Source organism: Papaver somniferum, chromosome 9, assembly GCF_003573695.1.
Source record: "Papaver somniferum cultivar HN1 chromosome 9, ASM357369v1, whole genome shotgun sequence".
Taxonomy (NCBI): domain Eukaryota; kingdom Viridiplantae; phylum Streptophyta; class Magnoliopsida; order Ranunculales; family Papaveraceae; genus Papaver; species Papaver somniferum.
The window spans coordinates 101693064-101715862 of record NC_039366.1 but is presented as its reverse complement, the minus strand read 5'-3'; the positions used below and the strand labels follow the sequence as shown (position 1 = coordinate 101715862).

Genomic DNA, 22799 nt, shown 5'->3' with positions numbered 1-22799 from the left:
CTGCAGACATCTTAGCAAAATTTGCAAGATACCAAAACTCAGTTTTAAATTGGGAGAGTATACCCCTGTTGATGGTGGTTTTTAGCTTAAGGTTAAAATCGTAAAACCTTGCATCTGATGTGACGTCACTCTGTAAGAAAACAAATCCGTGAGTGCTAAACCTCTCCACTGACATATTTATTAAGCCGTTCAATATATTTACATGAAATTTATCCAGACTGGCGAATGTAGCAACCATCCCAGATGTTCTGTAAATTTCGGCGCCTTGCCTATATTCACTTAATATAAGTTCCTTTGAATGCCTTATATACTATGTTCCCCGGCCAAACCCTTAATGTTGATATGGCATGACGATTTGTGTTTACTCGTAGCAGAGTAGCACGAATTTCCAAATATCAAGGATAAGGTCTTTGCATAAGGTATTCAATCAGAAACGCATGCTGCTCTCTGGCAATGAACTTAAAAGAACTTTGTGTCAACACATAGAATTCAATCAATTGCCCTGACTAACTTGCAGAAGTTAGGGTTTCGCGCCTCGCGCAGTATACCTGACCTTGCTTGACGAAAGTAAGCCTAGGCAAACTAGGAAATTAATCCACCATGAATCAGTAGGTGCAAAACCCTTCCCAGAATCAGAAAAACAGGGAGCCGCAGCAGCAAAGGGAGGCGTGGCCATGCTTTAGGCCAGCTGGCGCCACTTTCCATTGGCCACGCCCCATCCTAAACCGGTCATATTTTCCTCGACCAATCAGGTCGCTTTCAACTCGCCACGCGCATATGACTTGTGGCTGGGCCCATACTTGCCGGCACCACTTCCCATCGACCAATCAGGTTACTCTAAAGCCGCCACACTCTCGCCAGAAGTGTAGCCACGCCCATGCTTGGCCGGCCTCTTTTAATCGACCAATCAGGTCGCTCTAAAGCCTCCACACTCTCACCAGAAGTGTAGCCGCGCCTTATTTTTGGCCGGCCCCCTTTTTCTTGGCCAATCAAGTCGCTATAAACTTACCACCATACATTAAAGGCCAAACGCACCCTGTCGCGCCACCATACTAACTGGAAAGCCAAACACGCCCTGCCACAACAACATATTGATTGGCATGCCAACATGCCACTCTGCCGCGGTAATATGCCAACATGCCACTCTGCCGCGGTAACATACCAACATGCCACTTCGTGGAAACCTGACATAAATAACGCCCTATGTGTTAACCTACCTCCTGTTCTTGGCCAACGCCATGAAAGCTTAAGATTAGGGTTTTCGGGTCAAAAGCACGCCTATGCATTTACCAAAGCCCTAATTTCCAGTCATGGAACAAATCATGTCACTTCGACCCCACAACATGCCACGAGCCGTGTGGGACCCGGGAAGCCCTAGGGTTGGCGCCATATCATAGCCACCCACGGAAATCCCTACTCCAGTGGCCGTTTCCACACTATGGCCTTGCCATAACTCCTTTGGCATAGCTATGGCGCCATTTACACAAAAGTATCGCCATGCCGCGGCCGCATGCCACACACACTAATTAGGGTTTCGACATGCCAAACTCTAATTTGGGCAAAGTTGATATGCGAACCAAAGCCAAATAACGTTTCCCAGAGCGATGGAATTGATGTGACAACATGGCCAATGTTGCCACGCCACATGTGGGTCCAACACCACGGCGCCAAACCCTAGCCTAGGCCATGCCGCCAAGCCCTAACTTTGGCCATGAAGACGAACCTTAGCTTTGGACATGCTACAATGCCACAGGCGTGGCCATGCCACAACGCCACTGGCATGACGCTATGCCATGGCTCCACCAGGCACCACTATGCCAATGGCGCCACTCCGCTATACAACAAGATGCGGCCATAATCAATGGACATCCTTCCTCATGAGATGCAATCTCGGCCATCCAAGTTCGCCACTGAACTGATAGACTTGTGGAAAGTTTCAGGCGACCGGCTGCCTAAATCTAGTGGCCATGGCTACGCCAGGCGCCACTTGCACCACCGTGCCACTGGCAAGCACCAGCCATGCCACATTTCCACTGCGTATACCGCCACGCCATTATCAGGCGCCAACACAATGTAGTCATAATCAACGGCTACCCTTCTTCATGAAATGCGATCTCAGCCATCGAAGTTCGCCACCGAACTGACAAACCTGTGGAAAGTTTTAGGCGACCAGCCAAAACGAGCCTAATAGCATTACATGTTGTTTTCCTGTGGTAAGTCCCTTGACTTTGACTTGCCACACGTAGAGAAATGCTACATGTTTTCCACGAAAACACTCGAGACATCAAACATGTCACAAACTGGGGGATGCTCATCAGGGTATTGGTCTGGCGGTTTACAGCGTGCGGCGTGCAATGCGCCCGTTACAAGAAAGTGTCATGAAGTGGGACAATTAGTGGTGGTGAAAAGTAACGGTGTAAACGAATTCATTTCCTTCATCATGGAAGCATAATGTCTGACGGTTACACGAATTCACTTCCTTCATCATGGAGGCATAACACCTGACGGTTACACGTTACTCTTTTCTTCCACCACTCAATCGTTTCCACTTTCTACGAGACCAGGGTACGTTTCAATATGACTTGTATAAATAGTCTTCACCTATTTTCACCAAACGACAAGTTTTGGTCAGCAACAATACAATATCTAGAAATCACCTGGTAGCTTTTCGTTCTGCTAGCCAGTTCTACTTTCAGATACAAGTCATAAACAACCACATCTTTAGAATCAACGATTCTGGTCTCAACACTCTCTTTGCTTCCCTCCCTCAGACCAACCCTTCTCATTCACTTTGTAACCGAAGCAAGCTTGGAACGGCCATTTCTTGGATTAAGCCAGGATTGTATAGATTGATCTCTCGAACCAAAAGTACTCCCGTGCAGTACATTGTTTAGAGTTTAGACTTGTTTCTCATCCACACACCCAAAATTACCAAAATCAGCAGAAACGGTTTTCACCCACAAACAACCTCCTACTTGTATTTTGAATTAACTATCAGTAGATAAATCTATATTGGGAGGAATTTATATGATCCCAGATTAGATGGCTCGACTCCTAATGTAACCATGACTCACTTTGAGTCTTAATTTTTAATGAAACATCTTATTTACAAAAAAGATAAAATAGAAAAACAAGCGAGGTCCTAAAACGACCATTTGAGGTGTAGAGCATTTTCTGAAGAATGGTATTGGATTTTAGTTAATGTTGTATTTATTTCAGTAACATTACGAACATTCAGTCACATATATACCATATTTCGATAAATGTCAAACTTTTGGCTGTAGTTTAGATACGGGACATTGGTAAGCATTAAAAACTTTAGGTCACAAGGAGATCTTTTAATTATTTAGCAAATTTTGATCATAGGTGTTAGCTTAGATGGCCAGGAGCACAATTTCTCATATTTACAGTCAATAAATTTGGTCTATGGTTTCGAGGTTCTTAAAGAAAAGCTCTCGTGTATCCACACGAAGACCGAAAGATGAATCATAGTCGGCTATAATGTATATTTGGAAAACTAAGGAGATTCTTGGAGTCAAGTTTTATTTGTAGTGGATCATGAAGCACATTATTTATTATGTTACAGGTTTTTTAACTAGAAATTCACACTAAAAATTTCGAATCGCAAGTAGTAAATTTTGGATCACGGCGTACATTTTCTGCTAGTTATGCGGGGGAAAAAATTGATCGATCATAATGTATATTTTGGAAAACTGAGCAGAGTTTTGAAGTCAATTATGTTTTTTGATGGATCACGTAGCAGATTTTTAATAATTACACTGCAAGATTTTAAATAGAGACTCGCCAAAAAATAAAAAATATTCTGCGTTGACACCCTTTTTGTCCTGAGATAGCGAAAAGATAATTTATATTAAATTAGACCAGTACATGAGCTTGATCTAAACATAGTTGTGCTCTAATCTCAACAGGAGAAGAGCTAGACCATGTGACAGTTAAAGCATTCTCTCTAGCTAATTTAGAGAGAATATCAGCAATTTTATTACCTTATTTTGAAATATAAGAATATTTCCAAAACATAAAACTACGAAACAAAATTTGAATGTCTTTTATCATATGAAACAAATCCCAATCAATTGAAGCATTGCTATTGACTGCCTCTACAAGTCCTCAGGGAATTCAACTGTGCTCCTCCAAGTCCTCTATTAAGATGGCAGTTTGTCTTAGTAGAGACAAATTTTGGGAACAATGTTCTCCGGTATCGAGCCGTTTCATGCAACAAAATGGATTGCAAGTAGTAAATTTTGGTTCACGACCTACATTTTTCTGACAGGTCATGGTAAAAAAAAGCACAAAATTGGTTAAAAAGATCAAAATCAACAATTCATTGGTGAAACAGAATGGTAAGTTTTGATACTGTTTATATGGACATGAATCAAAAAAGTATTGTTCAATTATCCAGTTTGGAAATTTCACCCAGAATTTTGTTTATTAATTAACTGGAATGGACTAATATGCCGTTGTCTTCTTTAATTTTGGGTGAAAAAGACTTTCGATCCCAAGAAGAACAGGCTTCTTCATCCTCAAAACATATTTTCTTTCTTTTCCCCCAACAAGACCAGATCTAATCACGGTCACTATTGCAGCAATTGATAAAACTATCGTTTCTGAGTTATAATTCGGAAAAATAAACGTCGCCGCCATAACCACCAGCAGAGAGGTACATGTAACCTAATAGTTAATCGATTATGCGAATGAAAAAATGGGTTTTCTTAATGCTTTATTTTTCATGAGACTCCAAACTTAAATTCTTTGAGATTGATTCTTAGATTCACTATAATTTGAAGTATCATTATTAGCTATTGATGTCTTTGTTTTGATAGTTTATGATTCTGATTGAATCCATTTGGGTTGTATGAATTTGATACCAAATTTAAATTATTCATTCAACCAATTTGATTTTAATTTGGGTAAGAATAGTTCTTGCAGATGAATTTCAATTTCGGGGTTTGCTTTTTAGGTATATGTTGATGAAGTAAGGGATTATGTAGTGATGGATTAGGAGGTTGTTACTGATACTTATGTATTTGGAAGTATCAGGTGGGTTGTCTTTGATTAGGCCATGATGATGAGAAATGGTTTTGAGTGATTTGTTTTTGTGAATTGTTAAATGTATGGAATGCAATTTGAGTTTGTCTATGGTAACCAAACTTCAGCACTGAAATATGTTGCAACATCTAATGTAATTTTTCACTGTAAATAATGATAGGTGAATGCATCAATTTAATATTTTTTTGTGTTATGAAATTTATCAGCTTGGTGGTCATCTTCCTTATTTGGATCATAACAATAGTCTAGAGCAGTTTAATAAGAGTGGGGTGCTCATTACTGATGTTCTATGCAGGTTCATTTCTACCAATTTTGAACTTAGATAGTATTCACACGCTGGAACCACTCTCTCAAGGCCAAACTGATAGGTACTCGTTGCTAATGGAGAGGCCAATTAATTGTGATGCTAGCAACATTTTTACATTGAAAGGAGGTATAATGCTTCTTCTCGTACTAGTCCACATCTCTATTACGACGAAGAAATATCTTATTCTAGCAGTGGGTTGCCCATTGATCAATCTTTCTTTAGCTTTTTCTTATGGTGAAAACTCTAGAAACTCCTCATTTACAAAGATAAGTGAAGGGTATCGATTTCGGCGTAGGAGGTGGTCGTTCAATTCTGGAATGTGGATTTTGATTGAAAATGTATACAGAAATGATGTAGCCCATACGCATGTATACAATTTAAATTCATTTTGTCATATCGTAATGAATTTTTTGGTTTTATCGATTATATATAAATGCTTTTCATTTCTTATAGTAAAACTTGAATAAATCCAAGTAAATCACAGATTAAGCATGGATGAAACCAATTTTATCCTGCATTGAAAGATAGATTTTTGAGTAGGATGAAACTGGTTTCATGATGCTTATTCTGACAAAAACACATTCATTCTCCGCACACTCATAAGTAGACAATTTTTTCTGTGGAGGAAACCAGTTTCATCGTGCATATTTGACGAAAATATATACTTTTTTGTCATGATGTACCTGGTTTTATCCTGCATATTCTCACAAGATTATATGAAACTAGCAACAAATTATAGTGAACTAAATTTTTCATACTAATTGACCTCCAATTAGGATATATACATTCTTAGATGAATTCATCTTCATAATTGTAAGCGAAGAAACATTTTTACAACGAAAAAACGTAATACTAAATTACATCAATAGTTTTTTTGGTAGCGACTATATTGATAACCATCCTAATGAAATGACGGTCATAGTTCCCGTTCAACTTCCAATAATTAATTTAATCATTCATAATTCATATAGGAGGTCTCCTCGTTTTATGCTCATTTCATTCCTTGGAATTGCTCCGTCTTTATAGGCATAACCACTAGTCATCACACATTTTATGAGGTAGAGAATATATATTTTCAAAGTAACGACTGCAAAACCAAGTCTTGATTTAGTTGGTTTTATATAAATGAAAAAAAGTAAAATAACCAATGTTAATACATGAAATAGGCTCTTCTAGTGTCACCACATGACGAAATCAGTTTCATCCAGTAATAAGACAAGGTATAACTAGTTGTATCCAATGAAAACACAAAATGAAACCAGCTTCATGTTTTTTAAATTTGGATGAAACAATTTTAGATCAATTCAAAACAACATGGAACCAGTTTCATCCAAGTATAAGCATGGATGAGATTAAAATAATTTCAAAACAAACCATATCAATACTTCAATAGCACTATAACAATCATAAACAACATATACAATTCAGTACTTGACTTTTATTTATTATTTACAATGAGAGTTGAGGCAAAACATGTATGAAAAAATTTCATCTCAATCCAAAACAGGATGAAACCAGTTTCATCCTAGTATAACATGGACAAAAGTAATTTCAGCTTATTCTAAAGCAGTGGTAACACATGATGTATTTGGATTCATCTTGTAATAAAAAAGGATGTATCTGGAATCATCCAGTGATAATAAATGATTAATTGCACTCACCCAATTATAACACAAGATGTAACTAGATTCATCTAGTGATAATAAATAATGAGACAAGCATATTCTCTGTATAACGTACCATATGTAAATTCGCTCTAACTAAATCTGGATGAATCCAAGTTCTTCCTAGTTCGAATGGGTTAGAGAGAAAATCAAATCACAACATACAAATGACAATTTTGTAAAACTGGATGAATGATTCCGGTTTCATCCTGGTTTAATGGGTTAGAGAGAAACGATTTGGTATGAAATCAATTTCACAGTATACATATAACCATTTTTGTAAACCATGATGAGTGATTCAAGTTTTATCCTAATTTAAATGGGTTAGAGAGAACCAATTTCATATGCAGATGAAACCAATTTCATTATTATAAAATAAATTTCAAAGAAACCCTAAAATGAATAGATAGGAACAATAATTACTTTTTTATGGTAACGATTAAGAGATCAATTGGCTAGGGTTTCTGATGGTGGTAACATAAACTTCCGATTTGAAATCATGGTGGTGGTGGTGGTGGTGGTGGTTAATATAGATGGAAGAGAGAGGTTGATCATTTATGGTGGTGGTGGTGGTGCAGGAGAAAGTTTGATGTACAAGAAGAGAAATTTTGATGTTGGTGGCGGACAAAGCTTGAGCAAACTTTCTGCTCTTGAAGAAAGATGGAAGACGATAGATATTTTTGAGATGACGTAATAGAAAAATAAAAGATGCTTCAAGGGTACAATAGCCAATATACTATTTAATCTTTTCCCGTCCGTTTCATCCAGGCGGAAAATTTACCCGTCCATTTGACCCTGAAAAAGTACATTTTTCGCTAAATAGCCCATTTTCTGGAAAAAAATATTGCATCGTTTGTCATCGGGTGTTTCGCAACCTCGGAAGCAAATAGTCTTCTTTTCTTACGGTACTTGTAGCACTTCAAATCCAAGAGAGTGACACAGCGTAAGGAAAGCAAAATTTTAGGGTTTGGTCCGACTTTCTCTCTCCTGTTCTCTCTTCTTCCTCGCTCTTTTTTCTGCCCTTTTTTTGTGCCTCCCATGGAGGAACATTTTCGATCTTTGCCACCTGATATGCGAGTGGAACCTGCTACGAATATTAACTTTAATCATCAAAAAAATCGTTCCCATTCCAAATCGAGAACAAGAAAAGATTTCACCCAGAAAAATTCGAAAAACCCAGCTGTTACTGTAGCAAACACCCCAAACAATGGTGGTTTACTCGAAATAGACAACAGATCCAACAATGGAGGCAAATCTGACGTGGGTAATCGCTCATATGCTAACATAGTCAAGAAAAGAAGCCATGAGATGTCATCTATAGATGCAGATTCATTATCATACCCTCATGTTCATTCCTCAACAGGTGAGATTGTAATTAAAATTCCAAAAGATTTAAGTTCTCGTTCTAAAGAAGTTTGGAAATATAGTCTTGTGGGTCGCTTCAATTTCAGAACCCTTGGTCTGAAATTTGAGGAAGCTAAGCAGATCTTGTGTAATCAATGGAGTCTAACTGGCCAAGTTCAGTTCATCCCATGGGTAAGGGGATATTTCATTATCAAGTTGTTCAATGAGGCAGATCGTAAGCGTGTCAGCTATGAAGGTCCTTGGAAGGTTAAATCTCAACAGCTGAAGGTGTTGCCATGGACTCCCATGTTCAACCCGGAGTCGGAAAAGATTTCAAGAGCTGATGTATGGGTTCGTTTGCCATATCTGCATCTTGAATACTGGGAGGAAGAAATTCTGTTCAAAATTGCTCGTGGTCTTGGCAAACCAGTTGCTGTCGATCCTAGAACTCTAAAGCATGAATATGGGTACTTTTTTGTTGTGCTCATTGATACCGACTTCTCCAAACATCTTGGTAATATTATCATAGATGATGAAGAGTTTCCTAATGGTTTCTATGTTGATTATGAGATCTATAACAAACCTGATTTCTGTGAACATGGCCAAACAATTGGGCATGTGGAAGAAAATTGCAGAAACAAGAAGTATAAAGACTTGAAGAAGATGTATGACCAAGAAACAGATAAGGTGAAGTGAGCAGCACTGAAAATAGAATTGGATGAGATGGAAAATGTTTGGAAAAAGAAGGAGTACACGAAGACAAATTGGCAAGAAAAAGATAAGATGGCTGAAATCTCAAAAAAAACAGCGGCTGGTGTGGGCTTTGAGGGGATACATACGCTTTTCCCTAGTGCCTCTGCTATCTCTAATGGGGATGAAGAAGAAATTGTTGATAGTGCAGCTCAGCAAGATCAGGTTGTTGATACTGCAACTCAGAAAGTGCAGGTTGGTGTTGTGGATGATGTTGTTGTAGATGAAGCTGCTGAGTCTTTGCCAGACGCTGCAAGTTCTGATGGGGATAACAATACGGGAGATTGTGCTTCAAACTTAGATAAAGAGGAAGAATTACTCTTTGTCTTCTATGAGGAACAGAAGAGGAAGGCGATTAACTTGGAAAGAGCTGCAGAGTTAGCTATAACAGAGCAGGGATTGGCATTAGCTAAGCTACAGAATATGAGAAGATCATTCACTGAGAAGAATCGCCATGCTGAGCCAAGGAGTTCTGAAATACAAGACGTTGCTGCTCCAGCTAATGAGAGTGCAGTCACAGCAGATGCAGATTCTCTGAAAGAGCATATTGAAGGTGTAGGTTTTAGCTCCCCTGCTAAAACAGCTAGAAGAGTTTCTCCAATCAAACCTGCCGAGCCTCTTGTGGTTTCTAATAAATTCTTGATTGGTGCTGATGGGGTGACAATTGAATAGATAACTTACAACCAGTTCTACAAACTAGTAGTGCGACCAACTTGGTGGAAGATGAGACTGCTGTATTGGAGTGGGGGGCTGCCAAAGAAGAGGAAGATAGAGTCAAAAAATATCTGGCAGGGAAAAAGAAGTTAGATAATTTGGCTAACAAGAAGCCAAACAAAGCTGTAACGAGGAAAAAAGCCAGCAAGCAAGCTAACAATTCTGGCAAAGGGGGGGAAGGGTTCGACAAGCTCTTCTACAAACTTGGTTATTTAATGCGTGTTTTCTTTTGGAATGCTCAAGGCTTGGCTAAATATGGTGCAAAGGCCAAGTTAAAAGAGCTTCAGAATTTGCACAAACCAGATATTATTTGTATTGCAGAGGCGCAGGTTTTCTGCACTGCTCGTTTTGTCAGATCTTTGAGACTGGTCGATTTCTCTGAGGATGTTGTTACGAATGAGGTTGGTGATGCTAAATGCAATCTTTGGGTTATGTGGAAGAACTCGTTAACAAGACTTGGCATTCTTTCTTTTTCTAAACAGGCTATTACCGTTGAAGTGGAAGATAATATTATTACAGCAGTTCATGCTTCTTACAACCCAGTCACAAGGAAAATGCTGTGGCGTCAATTGGATTTGGGCTCTACTTCGCTTCCTTGGCTGGTTTTGGGTGATTTAAACTGTGTGTTATGCATGGAAGAAAAGAAGGGTGGAATTCCAATCAAAGAGGTTTATATGAATGAATTAAGAAGTTGGATATCAGATAATAGATTGGTGGAGGTGGACTCTTTAGAAATACACCTGGTCTAACCGCCAGAAAGGTAGTAGAAGAATTGTTTCCAAACATGATAGAGTTGTGGTCAATGATGCTTGGTTCCTCAAATAAGAGAATTGGAGATGTAAGGCTTTGCCTAGAATCTGTTCTGATCATTCTCCTCTTATTGGTTTTGCTTTTCAAAGTCCAAGACCGAAAAGAGCTCCTTTTAGAATTCAGAAAATGTAGATATCGCATCCAAGTTTTATGAACTTGGTTAAAGATAACTGGAATTTGAGTATGGTTGGTGCCCCTCCTTTTGTCTTTGCCAGCAAGCTTAGAAGACTTAAAGATGTGTTGAAAGTTTGGAACAGAACGGTGTTTGGCGATGTTCAGTTTAGGTTGAAACAAGCTGAGCTTAAGCTGGACGCAGAAATGGACCTGCTTGATTTTGATCCAGCTGATGAGTTGCAATTCACTAGGGTGTCCGATGCCAAAAAAGCAGCTGATGATGTGAGGATGGACCTGGCTTCTATGCTTCGTATGAAGTCGAGAGTTACTTGGCTGAAAGAAGGGGACCAATACACTAGATTTTTCACAATAGCATTCGCAGGAGGAGAAGCCAAAACACTATCTCGGATCTCAAAATTTCTACTAACTCTACTTTGTTTTTGCAGGATGACATTAAAGATTTTCTTGTAAATCATTACAAGGATAAGTTCAATGGTGGGGATACTTGTATCGATTCAAAGTTGTTTGATTTTGATCATGAGCGTATTTCTTCTCAGGAGAGTATTCTCATGGATGCCATTCCAAATTTAGAAGAGATTGAAGCTGTTGTGTTCGATTTGGGTGCTGACTCTGCGCCTGGCCCTGATGGCTTCTCTGGGAATTTCTACAGAATTTGCTGGGATACAATTTCTGCAGACCTTTGCAAGGCTATTGTCAATTGCTGGGAGATGCGGAAAATTCCCAATGGAATTAACTCAAGTTTCATTGTTCTCATCCCTAAGAATAGCAAATCTGATGCTGTTAAAGACTATAGGACAATTGGCTTGAGCAATTTCGTTTTCAAAATCATCACGAAGATAATGGCTACAAGGCTGAGCACTGTGCTTAAAAATTTGATTTCAGAGGAGCAAGTGGCGTTTATGAAGGGTAGAAACATTCATGAAAACATTTCTTTGGCTTCCGAGCTGATCAATGAGATTAGTAGTAGCAGAAAGTATGGTAATATTGGCCTCAAACTTGATATTTCTCAAGCTTTTGACACAGTGTGTTGGGAGTTTATTGCTGAAGTTTTTCGACAATATAGTTTTTCTGACAACTGGTATGCTTGGATTCTTAGCGTTCTCAACTCAGGTAAAATTTCGATCATGGTGAATGGTTGCCCGGAAGGTTTCTTTAGCATCTCTAGAGGTTTAAGGAAAGTTGATCCGCTTTCTCCTCTGATTTTTATTCTCATTGAAGATGTTTCGAGCCGTAATCTTTCCAAGCTCTTTGCTCGTCGTAGTATGCACTATATGGTCAGAAAGAAAGGTATTGCTCCTTCTCATCTGCTTTTTGCGGATGACATTCTTATTTTCTGCAGGGGCAATCTGCAAAGTCTTCAAAATCTGGTTACTATTTTGGGCATGTACAAAAGGGCCTCTGGCCAGTGTGTGAATTTTTCCAAGAGTCAATTTTACTATGAAGGTGGATCAAATTCGAGAGCTGTGGAAATTTCAAATTTCTTGGGAATGGGGAGAGCTTACTTTCCTGACAGATACCTTGGTATTCAACTAAAGCCTGTCATTGTTAGGATCATTCATGTTCGTCAGGTGGTGGAGAAGATCAAGGACAAGCTTGAGGGTTGGAAAGGTCAACTCCTCTCTTTTCAAGCAAGACTGGTGCTGATTAAGTCTGTGATTTCGATCTATATTATTCATTCCATGGTTGTTTATAAATGGCCATGTATGGCCATCAAGCAAGTTGATAAGGCCATTAGAAATTTCCTTTGGTCTGGAGATGCGGAGAAGCGTAAATACTTCACAGTTCGTTATGATAGCTTGTGTTGCACGAAGAGTGAAGGAGGGCTGGGTATCAAAAAGCTGTTAGATGTTAACAAAGCAATGTTGATGAAGCTTTGGATCTCTATAAGAGATTCTGACAAGATTTGGGAAAGGTTTCTGAAAGCTAAATACTTCAATGGTAATGGTAATTTGATTGACTACAAGCTGGGTTTGTCTGTCTTTCCAGGTATTAGATTGGTTTTCAACTTTGTGCAAAAACACACAAGATCAATTATAGGCAATGGTGAGAACTCTTCCCTTTTCTTTGATAATTGGTGTGGTGATTTTTCGATTGCTAAGAAGCTAGGCATTTCTTCCAAAGGGCCTAAGGATTTTCAGGCAAAAGTGTGCGATATTATTGTCGATGGTATTTGGGCAATCCCTCAAGCTACGAGAAATTTGATGCTTCGTTGTAACATTGATGAGGATAACTTGCCAATTATTGATGTAGGTGATGAGTATAAGATTTGGGACCTGGATAAAAAATGTGTTTTTTCGGTCAAATCTGCTAAGGCAGCTATCAACTCTCCAACTGCTATTCAGCCCTGTGCAGCTCTGTTCTCGAGAAAGGTGGTGCATCCTTCTTTGGGTGTGCAGTACTGGAAGATATGGACCAAGCAATGCTGTGCAACTGATGACAACATCATTAAGAAGACTGGGAGAAGTTTGGCCTCAATGTACCGCTTATGCCGCAAGAATTGTGAGACCTTAAGCCATATTACTTGGCACTGCAGTTTTGCTAGGAGGATCTGGGCTTGGGCTGCTGGTATCTTCAGTATCCAGCCGAACGAGGATCTAGTGAGTTCTTACCAGGTTGCAAAAGGTCGTAGTAGGATGATTAAGAATTTGTGGCTGGTCACAAATCTAGCCATTGTCACGGAGCTGTGGAAGACTCGTAACAAGGCTTACTTTGAGAATGCACCAATTCATTGGCTTGGTTTTAAGGGTCGGGTTTACCAAATGATTCGCGACAACTCAATTAGAATGAAGGGTCATATGTTCAACAATGTAGAAGATTTGAGGATTTTGAACTATTTCCGTGTTCAGCACAGGTCTTGCAAAATCTCTATCCCTCTTGAGATTAGATGGTTTCCTCCAAATCCCGATGAGATAATGATTTGCTGCGATGGTGCGTCAATGGGTAATCCGGGTCAAGCTGGTGCAGGGGTTATGTTTCGTGATGCTAATTCAGCGGTGCTTGGCGTTCTTTGTGTTGGTCTGGGCTGGCAAACCAACTTATATGCAGAGGCCTGTGCAATCATTTATGGTGCGATGTTAGATAAGATCTGGAAGGCCACCAACATTTGCATTCGTTCTGATTCGATGAGTTGTATCCAAGATTTTGAGAAGGATGAATTGCCTGACAGCTGAGACAGAAATGGAGAGTGGCCAAGAAGTTTTTCTACAATTTTCGTTATATCCATAGCTATAGAGAGATAAATTTTTCTGCTGATGTTTTAGCCAAGCGAGCTTGTTTACTGGCTGAAGATATCTTTGAATTTTATGAGGGTCGTCCGGGCTTCATTCTGCCTGTAGAATGGCCTGGCCAAAGTTATTTTCGTTTCAATTAGTTCTCTCTGGCGTTTATCTTGTTTTCGGCTGAGTGCTAGTCTGAACTCCCCCTGTTTTGCTTTTTAGCTTTTTGCTCAATCCATTTTTGACCGAGTAAAAAAAAAGACACAACGTAAGGTTGAACAGGTGGGTGACCTTCCTTTATCTTGCAATCTTACTTGGATTTGTATATCTGTGAGTACAACATGTGTTTGACGCTTTGTGGGGTCTCATGTATCTCTTTGGTCAATCCCTTCCCTCGTCTTTGATAGTGACAAACAATGTAAGTTATGCAATTTGATGTGACGATTCATAATGTATGTATGATTCCTAGCAGAGGAGAAAAAACGACAAAACAGTAAAGATGCTACAAACAATGGTAACGGTTATCCTTGTTTGAAGAAGAGTGATACTTGGCTGTCTCTATTTAACATATTTTTAAGCAAAAATGAAAAGGAAATAAATAAAAATATACACTCTTTTTATAAGCAAAGGACTTCAAAAAGGCTACTGGTCCTCCTCAACTATTGGAAGGATCCAAACAGGAGGTTTAGACCAGTACATGGAAGAATTGTTTTGTTTTTCCCATTGAGCAAGCTCATGAGCTACAGAATTACAACTTCAAGGTTGAAAACTAAAGATACAAGCAGATAATTTGGAAGAAAAAAATAGAATGTCTTTAAAGATAGCATCCATCCTAGAGTCTCCATCGAAATTCCCAGCTGAAAATTGATCGATGAGAGCTTTTGCATCACTTTATACAATGATGTGGGAGAGATGTTGTTCCACATCTTTCTTCAGAACTTCCCAGATGGGCCTTGCTTCAGCTTCTTCAGCAGAGTGAACATCAAAGACTAGAGAGGCACAAAAGGTTGCTTTTCTTGAAAAATCATGCATCACATACCCTGCACCATTAGCTCCAGATATATCATCAAAGGCACCATCAGTATTACATTTAATCCAACCAAAAGAAGGAAGCATCCATTTATCACTAATACTGACATGTATGGTGGAGGGAGTAGTCAAACTAGGATTTCGAGAATTCCTAGTGAGAAGCATGGCTCTAGCTCTAGCTAAAACAACAGTGTAATTTTCTCTAATGCCTTGGAAAATGAAGTTGTTTCTACTGGTCCAGAGGGACCATAAAATAGCCATAAAGAGACATTGATTATCCTCAGACAATTTAGACTGATGGTCAGTTAACCAGAAAAGAAGCCAACCTAAAAAAGATTTATTCTGAAAAAAATGAGTATTAATGTTGAAATCAGAAACGAACCAGACTCTACTAGCAAAGGGGCAAGTGACCAAAGCATCCACAATAGTTTCTTGAGGATCAGAACACCTAGGACAATCCACACTATGCATAGGCATTATAGTATGGAGAATGGTTCTGGAGGGCAAGGCATTTCTAGCTGCTCTCCATAAAAAAAACCTGAATTCTGTAAGGCACTTTAACTTTCCAAATGCACTTCCAAAGGTTTTTACAAGGGGAAGGCCTAAGGCCTCTGATCCCCAAGTAGGCAGATTTAGAGGAAAATTTGCCATTCTTTGAAATATCTCAAGCCCTCCTATCAGGAGTGCAAATCTGGCTTAAGGGAATGGAGATAATCTTCTGAACAGAAGCATTATCAAAATGGGTATTTAGTCTAGACACATCCCAACTTTCTGGATTGGGAATCAATGAAATAAACAACTTTAATACTAGGATCAGGAGGGACCAGAGGGTTGGGTGTGGCAGAACCCTGAGAGAGAATCCATCTATCACACCAAGGATCAATAAATTGACCATCCCCAATAATCCAAGAAATAAAGGGTTTTATAAGCTCCTTAATAGCATGCAGGCACTTCCAAGTCCAAGAACATTTAGCATTCAAAAAATCAGTTTTGGGAAAATACTTAGCCTTAAGAACAGTGGCCAGAAGACAGTTTGGATTTTCCAGGATTCTCCAGGCATTCCTGGCAAGCATTGATAGGTTGTTTAACTCAGCCTTCCCGAACCCCAAACCCCCTTCAGCTTTAGGGGAACATAAAATGTCCCAGCCTAGAAGGTGCAACTTACTATCTTTGGGATCTAAAGTTTCACCCCACCAGAATTTACAGAGGTGAGAGTCCATCTGTTTACAAAGGTGTTTAGGGATAAGAAAGGCTCTCATTTGAAAAAGGGGTATAGCTTGACCAATGTGCTTGATCAGAGTAGTCCTAACAGCTTGGGATAAAATCTTGTGAAGCCATATAGAGATCCTGGCATCAATGGCTTGGAGAATACCCATATGTGTCTGGATTTTTGAAGCTTGGAAAATAGTAGGTGTTCCAAGATATTTTTCTCCTAAATACCTGCTTTGGATATCTAAAATGTTAGCCAAAATGACTTTCCTATGTTCAGGAATCTTTCTACTAAACAGAATACCAGATTTTTCAAAATTGATTTCTTGCCCAGAAGCAAGGCAGTATTTTTGAAGATAGTCTTTTATGACATGAAAGTTTTTTTCAGTAGCTTTTGAAAACAAGAGAGAATCATCAACAAACAGAAGATGGGTCATTTCAGGAGCCTCTTTACAGACTCTTATGCCTTCTAAAGTACCCTTTCTTTGGAGGTTGTCAATGTAAGAAGAAAGGGCTTCAGAAAAAATGATGTAAAAATAAGGAGATAGAGGGTCTCCCTGTCTTAGACCTCTTTCAGGTTGGAAGAAACCTATAGGGCTACCATTAAGAAGGAAAAAATAAGACACAGTGGAGACACACTGGTTTATCAGTTTAACTCAATGATTAGACAGACCCATTTTGGTTAAGACTTTCTCAAGAAAATCCCACTCAAGCTTATCATAGGCTTTATACATGTCAAGTTTGATGGCAGCTATGCCCTCGACTTTATCATTGTGATTGACAGCATAAATGGCCTCATTAGCAAGCAAAATGTTATGAGAGATACTCCTCTTAGGGATAAAAGCACTTTGATTTTGGGAAATAATATTGTTCATAAAAGGTTTCAGTCTATTAGCTAGAGTTTTTGAAAGAATTTTATAAATGAAATTACATAGGCCAATAGGCCTATGCTGGGTTACCAATTCAGCAAGAGGGACTTTTGGGATGAGGGCTATGTTGGTATGATTAAACACCTTGGCAATGTTACCAGTTCTAAAGCAGGTTTGAATCATATCAACAACAGCTTCCCCCACAATATCCCTATGCTTTTGATAAAAAAGGCCTATAAAACCATCGGACCAGAAGCCTTTTTTCCCCTATTTGGAAAACAACATTCTTAATTTCCTCTGGACTCAGAGGTATGCTTAAGGATGCATTATCTTCTTCAGAGAATTTAACGGGAAGATCAACAAGAATTTCATTTTGAAATTGCCGAGGATGGGTGGAAAAGAGGTTTTTGAAATAATCTATGAAAGAATTTCCAATACTATCTCTATCAGTTAGAATAGTATTCAAGGAGTTCTTTATCCAGCTAATATCACTTCTTTTTCTTCTAAAGAGAGTTACTCTATGAAAATATGGTGAATTTCTGTCACCTTCCAAGAGCCAGACTTCTCTAGATTTGTCCTTCCAATATAACTCCTCCAGGTTGTACAGATATTCCAACCTGGATTTCAGTCTAGAAGTATTACTAGTATCAGTAGGATTAAGAGTTTGAAGGTCAATTAATTATTTTCTAATGGTAGAGATATCAGTATGTATATTACCAAAAGAAGACTTATTCCAATCTCTTAGCACTAGTGGAGAAGGGGGTTATAACAACCCACATCCGTGACCCTCATTGACGGTCAACGGACCTTTGAATGGTCATGACGGTCTAGGATTTAAAAAAAATACGGAGCACATCCTCGATCACCTATGTTGGTCGTTGAATGAATTTTTTTATTATTATTTTATCCTAATTCGCCGATCGATTCTGTGACAGATGCACCTAGTACTTCCCATGGTTCAGTTTTCTAGGCAGTCATCTCCCTACCACTCTCCTCATCTCTTCATCTCTATTATTTCTCTCTTCTCTCTCGGAACGAGAAAAAGAAATTATTTTGTCCCGTGAACCTTCTTCATCTCTCTATTACTCCTTATTTACCAAAACTAATCGACCTGCCCTATCTTTTTATTCTGCTGCTACAATCTACATCTAAATTTGTTTGAAACAAAAAAAACTTCTTCCCAGTAAATCAGAAAACCCTTTCTTTTTTATCATCACAATAAGAAAACCCTAGGGGTGTAAATTGGGCCGGGCCGGGCAGCCCGGCCTATTTATTAAATGGGACGGTATAGGGCGGGCCGGAACATCTCTTATCCATGAAATTAAAAGGGCCGGACGGGCAGGGTTATTTATCTACAGTAAGTACCCATGGCCTACCCAAGCCTGTTTTGTAATTTGGGCTCGGCCGGGTAGGGCCGGGAGGGCCTTGAATATTACAAACAAATATATATTATACATATATATTGTTAAAAATAAAAAGAAAGTAGTAATAATACACAAGTTTTACTTAAAATTAATAATCAAATACGAGAATTGAGATGAGAATTAGATAAACCAAACTTCCTATAATTTTTCCTGAATTGAATCATCAGAAAAGGAAAGTGCCTTAGATTTTGCTCAATATTTTCTCTATATGGTTAACAAAGTTAGACTCCTATGAAATAAAAGTTAAGAAATACATATGAAAACTATGAGGGTTGACTGTATTAAGTATACGTACCAAGTATATTCTAGGATAAAACAAAATTGGAACAGTCACTTAGGCTAGGTAAATGGATAACACTGGCGGGTAGCATTGACGGGATAATAGGAAAGGTATTGGGCCGGACAAGAAAATTTGAATTGTGGCCTATGCCCGCCCTCTTATTTAAACGGGCTAGGTCGGGCCAGCCCGTAAAGGGCCACGGTCACCCATGGGCTGTCATGGGACAAGACGGACGGTACTGGGCCTCGGGCTGCCGGGCAAAATTTACGCCCCTAGAAAACCCTAACTCTTCATCGAAGATCAAAAGGTATGAACCTAATTTTTCCAGTTTCATACTTGTCAAGATTGTTATTCCTTAGTAACATAAATCATTTGTGAAGAGTAATAGAAATCGGTGAAGATGTTTCGGTTCGGTTGGATGCTATTCTTCCATTAGGAATTATCGGTAATTCTGAGGATCACTTCTTCTTAAATCTTTTGTGGAATATTCAACCCTAGTCTTCATTTAATCATCACGAATAATTGGGGATTTTGTTGTTTGCAGATTTGGGTTTGATGTTGAAGTTGTTTCTTACAAGGTGAACGCCCTTTTCATTTAAATCTAGGGTTTTATTGATTTTACAATAAGAGAATCATAAGGATTCAAACTTATTGGTTTGTATTAATTGTTGTTGTTAGTTAATTAGATTGTGTTTAATTTGGTTGTCTGTGTATGTACAGGGCATCAGCTCCAGCTCATAGAAGAGTTAAAGAAAGTCCTCTTAGTTCTGATGCCATCTTCAGACAGGTGATTTTCATTCATTCTGATTTCGTCTACTCAAATTATGAATTTTGTAATTAGTTAGCTAAAAATTTATGATTTATCTAAAATGAATGTGGAAAATTCTGCAAAATTAATGTTTTCTTGCAAAATTAAGATGCCCATGTTGTGTTTGTTCATAAGAACTGTCAAATTTGATCAGGTTGAGACTAGTAGTCATGGATTGATACATCAATTTTAGGAGATAACACTATATTTACCTACTCTTTCGGATTACTGGGGTACTTTTAGTGGGAGTATCTTTGAAAATTCTTGTTAGTACTTTGCTAATTTCTCTTATTGCAAAGGATTGTTACAAGCAAGTCTAAAACTTGGTAGCTATGTTTGACATAGTAAGCTTAATTAAGGTGATCCTTCTTATGAAGTTATTATAAAGACTTGCTAAGATGAAATGTTGGAAATGTTTACAATAGCTAGTAATCAATCTCAACTTCTTGCTTTAGCTAGGAAATGTTGTTGTGGATCATACTTGTTTTAAATTTCTTATATTTTATTTGATGGGTACATTTTTTTGTTATATTAATGTGATGGTTTTACTGTTGTATGTTAGAGTTATTTAGCTTTTTTGCAGGTTTGATGCAGCTGCTATGTCCGGTGTAACACTAATGCTTTTAGCTAGTGTTGTGTGGTTTAAGTTGGTGTCATATGCACATACAAATTACGATATGAGGGCGCTTTCCAAGTCCAGTGACAAGGTAATCTCAACACTCTTGTCACATAAGTACTTACAGAAAAAAAAACCTAGCGGGGAAATGTTTTAGAGATTTCAATTTACTGAATAGGTGGATATATAAGTAACGTGCAGTACCATACTTGGCCATATGAGGACTTAGATCATATTAAGCACTTGTAACACCAAAAGCAACATGAGCTTTTGTTTGTTATATTGTAATCCAATCCACCAAGGAACAATCACTATTTTATTAGATTGTTATTTGGTGTTCATGTACCATTATAACTAAAGGGAATAGCATTGCAATGGTACACAAGTACTTCTGAGAGCACAAGTGTGATATCTCAAGTTGGTCGAACTTCAATAACTTGTTCTAAACCTTCTTATGATTCCATATTTTCCTTCTAGTATATGGAAATGTTGCTGATCGACATTATGAATCTATTTTCATCCTACTCATTCTATAAAATGATCAGAAAAGTTATTGATCTTTCCTGCACAGGTGGCCCCTTACAATACTTTCTATTCGCAGCTGGAAGAGCACCGGAGCCAAGTTGGTGTCGATACAACTAACAACAAATGGAACGAAAAACTTGTTTTGGGTGTGGTGGATCCAAACGATTCATTATCTCATCCGACAGGGGTCTTTGATGTTCAAGTTAAGTCTGCTACGTGCTTGGATTCTGATCATTTTGCCAACTTCTTGGTATGTTGCCATCTCATTTTCGTCTTGATGGTGCTAAAGGGAGAATTCAATGATGTTTCAAGCTCTGTAGTATAATTTCATTTCTTCCTTGTGCGGTAGTTCTTTACTTTATCAACTTACAGGTGTTTGTAGCTGAACCTCCTATGTTCTCAGAACTTACAAGTTATCTAGTTCCAATATTTGAACAGTTTGTGTCTGTTCATTTTGCATGTTCTGCAACTGCTGGGAGAAAATAAATAATTTGTTCTAAGGTTGGGTAAGATTAGTTAATAGCTGGGTTTGACATGCTTGTCACTAGAGAAATACTCACTTGTCACTGTAGTGTATCATTTGCTGATCCAGTTGACGTGAGGCATACTCTGGAAATGATTTCTGAGTTGGCCTCTAAAGATCCTTATTCTAGAGCTCATGCATTATATGTTCTACTTTGATTGTAAGTGGTGATATAAGTATTCTTGCATAATCAAATGTTACATCTCAGGATGGTGATACTAAGATGAAGCTCGCATGCAGTTTTTTGTCTGCTGTTTTCTTACAGAATTCTTTGTATGTTGATATTTGCTTTCATAAGCTTGGTCTTTGGATCTGTCCTTGTTGAATAATTTACATTTCCTGTTTCGCCATGCCGGTTTTAATAGGCTGGAATATGTTCCATTTTCTCATTACAGGTGAAAACATGGGCAAAGCTTCTTAATGCGTTTTGTACTGAAAGCTGGAACTTGAATTAATCTACAAAGTCTAAATCCAATGTTATAAGGACACCTAGCTGATGAAGTTATTCCCTGAAATTGTTCGAAACATCTGTGACCAGGAAGTGCTTGCAGAAGATAAGATTCTTCAATGATTCCGCTAAGGATTAAACCTCAAGGGAAGGTGAGAAGTTGGGATATCACTTGCTAGAAAACTCATAAGCTTTGATTTAACTGTTTGTATCTGGCTATGCATGTAAATGATGATTGAGGATTTTGGTTTTTGTACTTCAAGGCTTATGGTTATAATGATGACTGCCATAATTAATGAACTAGTTACGCTAGGATTCCATGTATGACCCATTCTGTATCTTATGCTCGAGATATGTCAAGGTCGTGAATTAATGAACTAGTTACGTTTGTGCCGTTGTGTCGATGTTGGACATAGGCAGGTAAAGAGATTGACATCATATTGGTTAGGATACCCTCCTTTATAGATCATTGTCCTCACATGTGCATGGCAATGGTTATTGTTTTTATAAGCATTTTCTTGAGTATTGTGACCTTCCCACATTAATCAGCTAATGAATTTTCCTGTGCTGGTACACCATTATGAAGTAGGAATAAGTTCTTCATCATCATGTTTAATCAATAGTTTTTTAGTTCATCGTTTTGTAATCGAATCCTAGAACTACAAATTATACTGGTCAGAACTACAGATTTTAATCCTTTGTGTGATTTGAAACCAATGAATCAATGAATGTTAAATTGAATGATTATTTGTGCAAGTTTAATTTGATTCTCATTATTATTTGATTTGAATTTGGTTTTCATTTGATTCTCATTTGAATTCTAATTTGGGCTTTCATTTGATTTTCATTTGAATTCTAATTTGAGTTTCTTTTGATTCTAATTTGATTTGGGTTTTCATTTGATTCTCATTTGAGTTTCATTTCTGTTTGATTTCAGATTCAGTCAGATTCATTCAGGGCAGACAGCCAATCTGAATCAATTTTTTTTGATATTAAGATTTATATTTATGACTGATTGAAGTCAGTCATAAAGTTTTGACCGTAAATATTTGGTCGTTCATA

At 38.2% G+C, this 22799-nt stretch overlaps 3 protein-coding genes across 5 annotated transcripts; 2 read left to right on the top strand and 1 right to left on the bottom strand.

Moving 5' to 3' along the window:
* Positions 1-10839: 10839 nt before the first annotated feature.
* Positions 10840-13961, top strand: LOC113312360. Its single transcript, XM_026561118.1, has 2 exons — positions 10840-11094; positions 11217-13961. The coding sequence occupies exons 1-2, from the start codon at positions 10840-10842 to the stop codon at positions 13959-13961; spliced, it is 3000 nt and encodes a 999-aa protein (XP_026416903.1).
* A 1826-nt stretch (positions 13962-15787) lies between these two features.
* On the bottom strand, positions 15788-16978 carry LOC113312359. Its single transcript, XM_026561117.1, has 2 exons — positions 16918-16978; positions 15788-16833 (listed from the first exon to the last, which is right to left on the bottom strand). Exons 1-2 carry the CDS (start codon positions 16976-16978, stop codon positions 15788-15790), a joined length of 1107 nt encoding a protein of 368 aa, XP_026416902.1.
* A 2142-nt stretch (positions 16979-19120) lies between these two features.
* On the top strand, positions 19121-22175 carry LOC113308087 (diacylglycerol O-acyltransferase 1-2-like). 3 transcript variants are annotated; one of them, XM_026556560.1, is made up of 6 exons: positions 19121-19262; positions 19362-19395; positions 19538-19604; positions 20198-20332; positions 20813-20968; positions 21685-22175. In XM_026556560.1, exons 2-6 carry the CDS (start codon positions 19373-19375, stop codon positions 21742-21744), a joined length of 441 nt encoding a protein of 146 aa, XP_026412345.1. In that variant the 5' UTR covers positions 19121-19262; positions 19362-19372; the 3' UTR covers positions 21745-22175. The 3 variants fall into 3 exon arrangements, with proteins under 3 accessions (XP_026412345.1, XP_026412346.1, XP_026412344.1); XM_026556561.1 differs by having other exon boundaries at positions 20209-20332; positions 20813-21016; positions 21685-22141; XM_026556559.1 differs by having other exon boundaries at positions 20813-21016; positions 21685-22141.
* Positions 22176-22799: the final 624 nt, after the last annotated feature.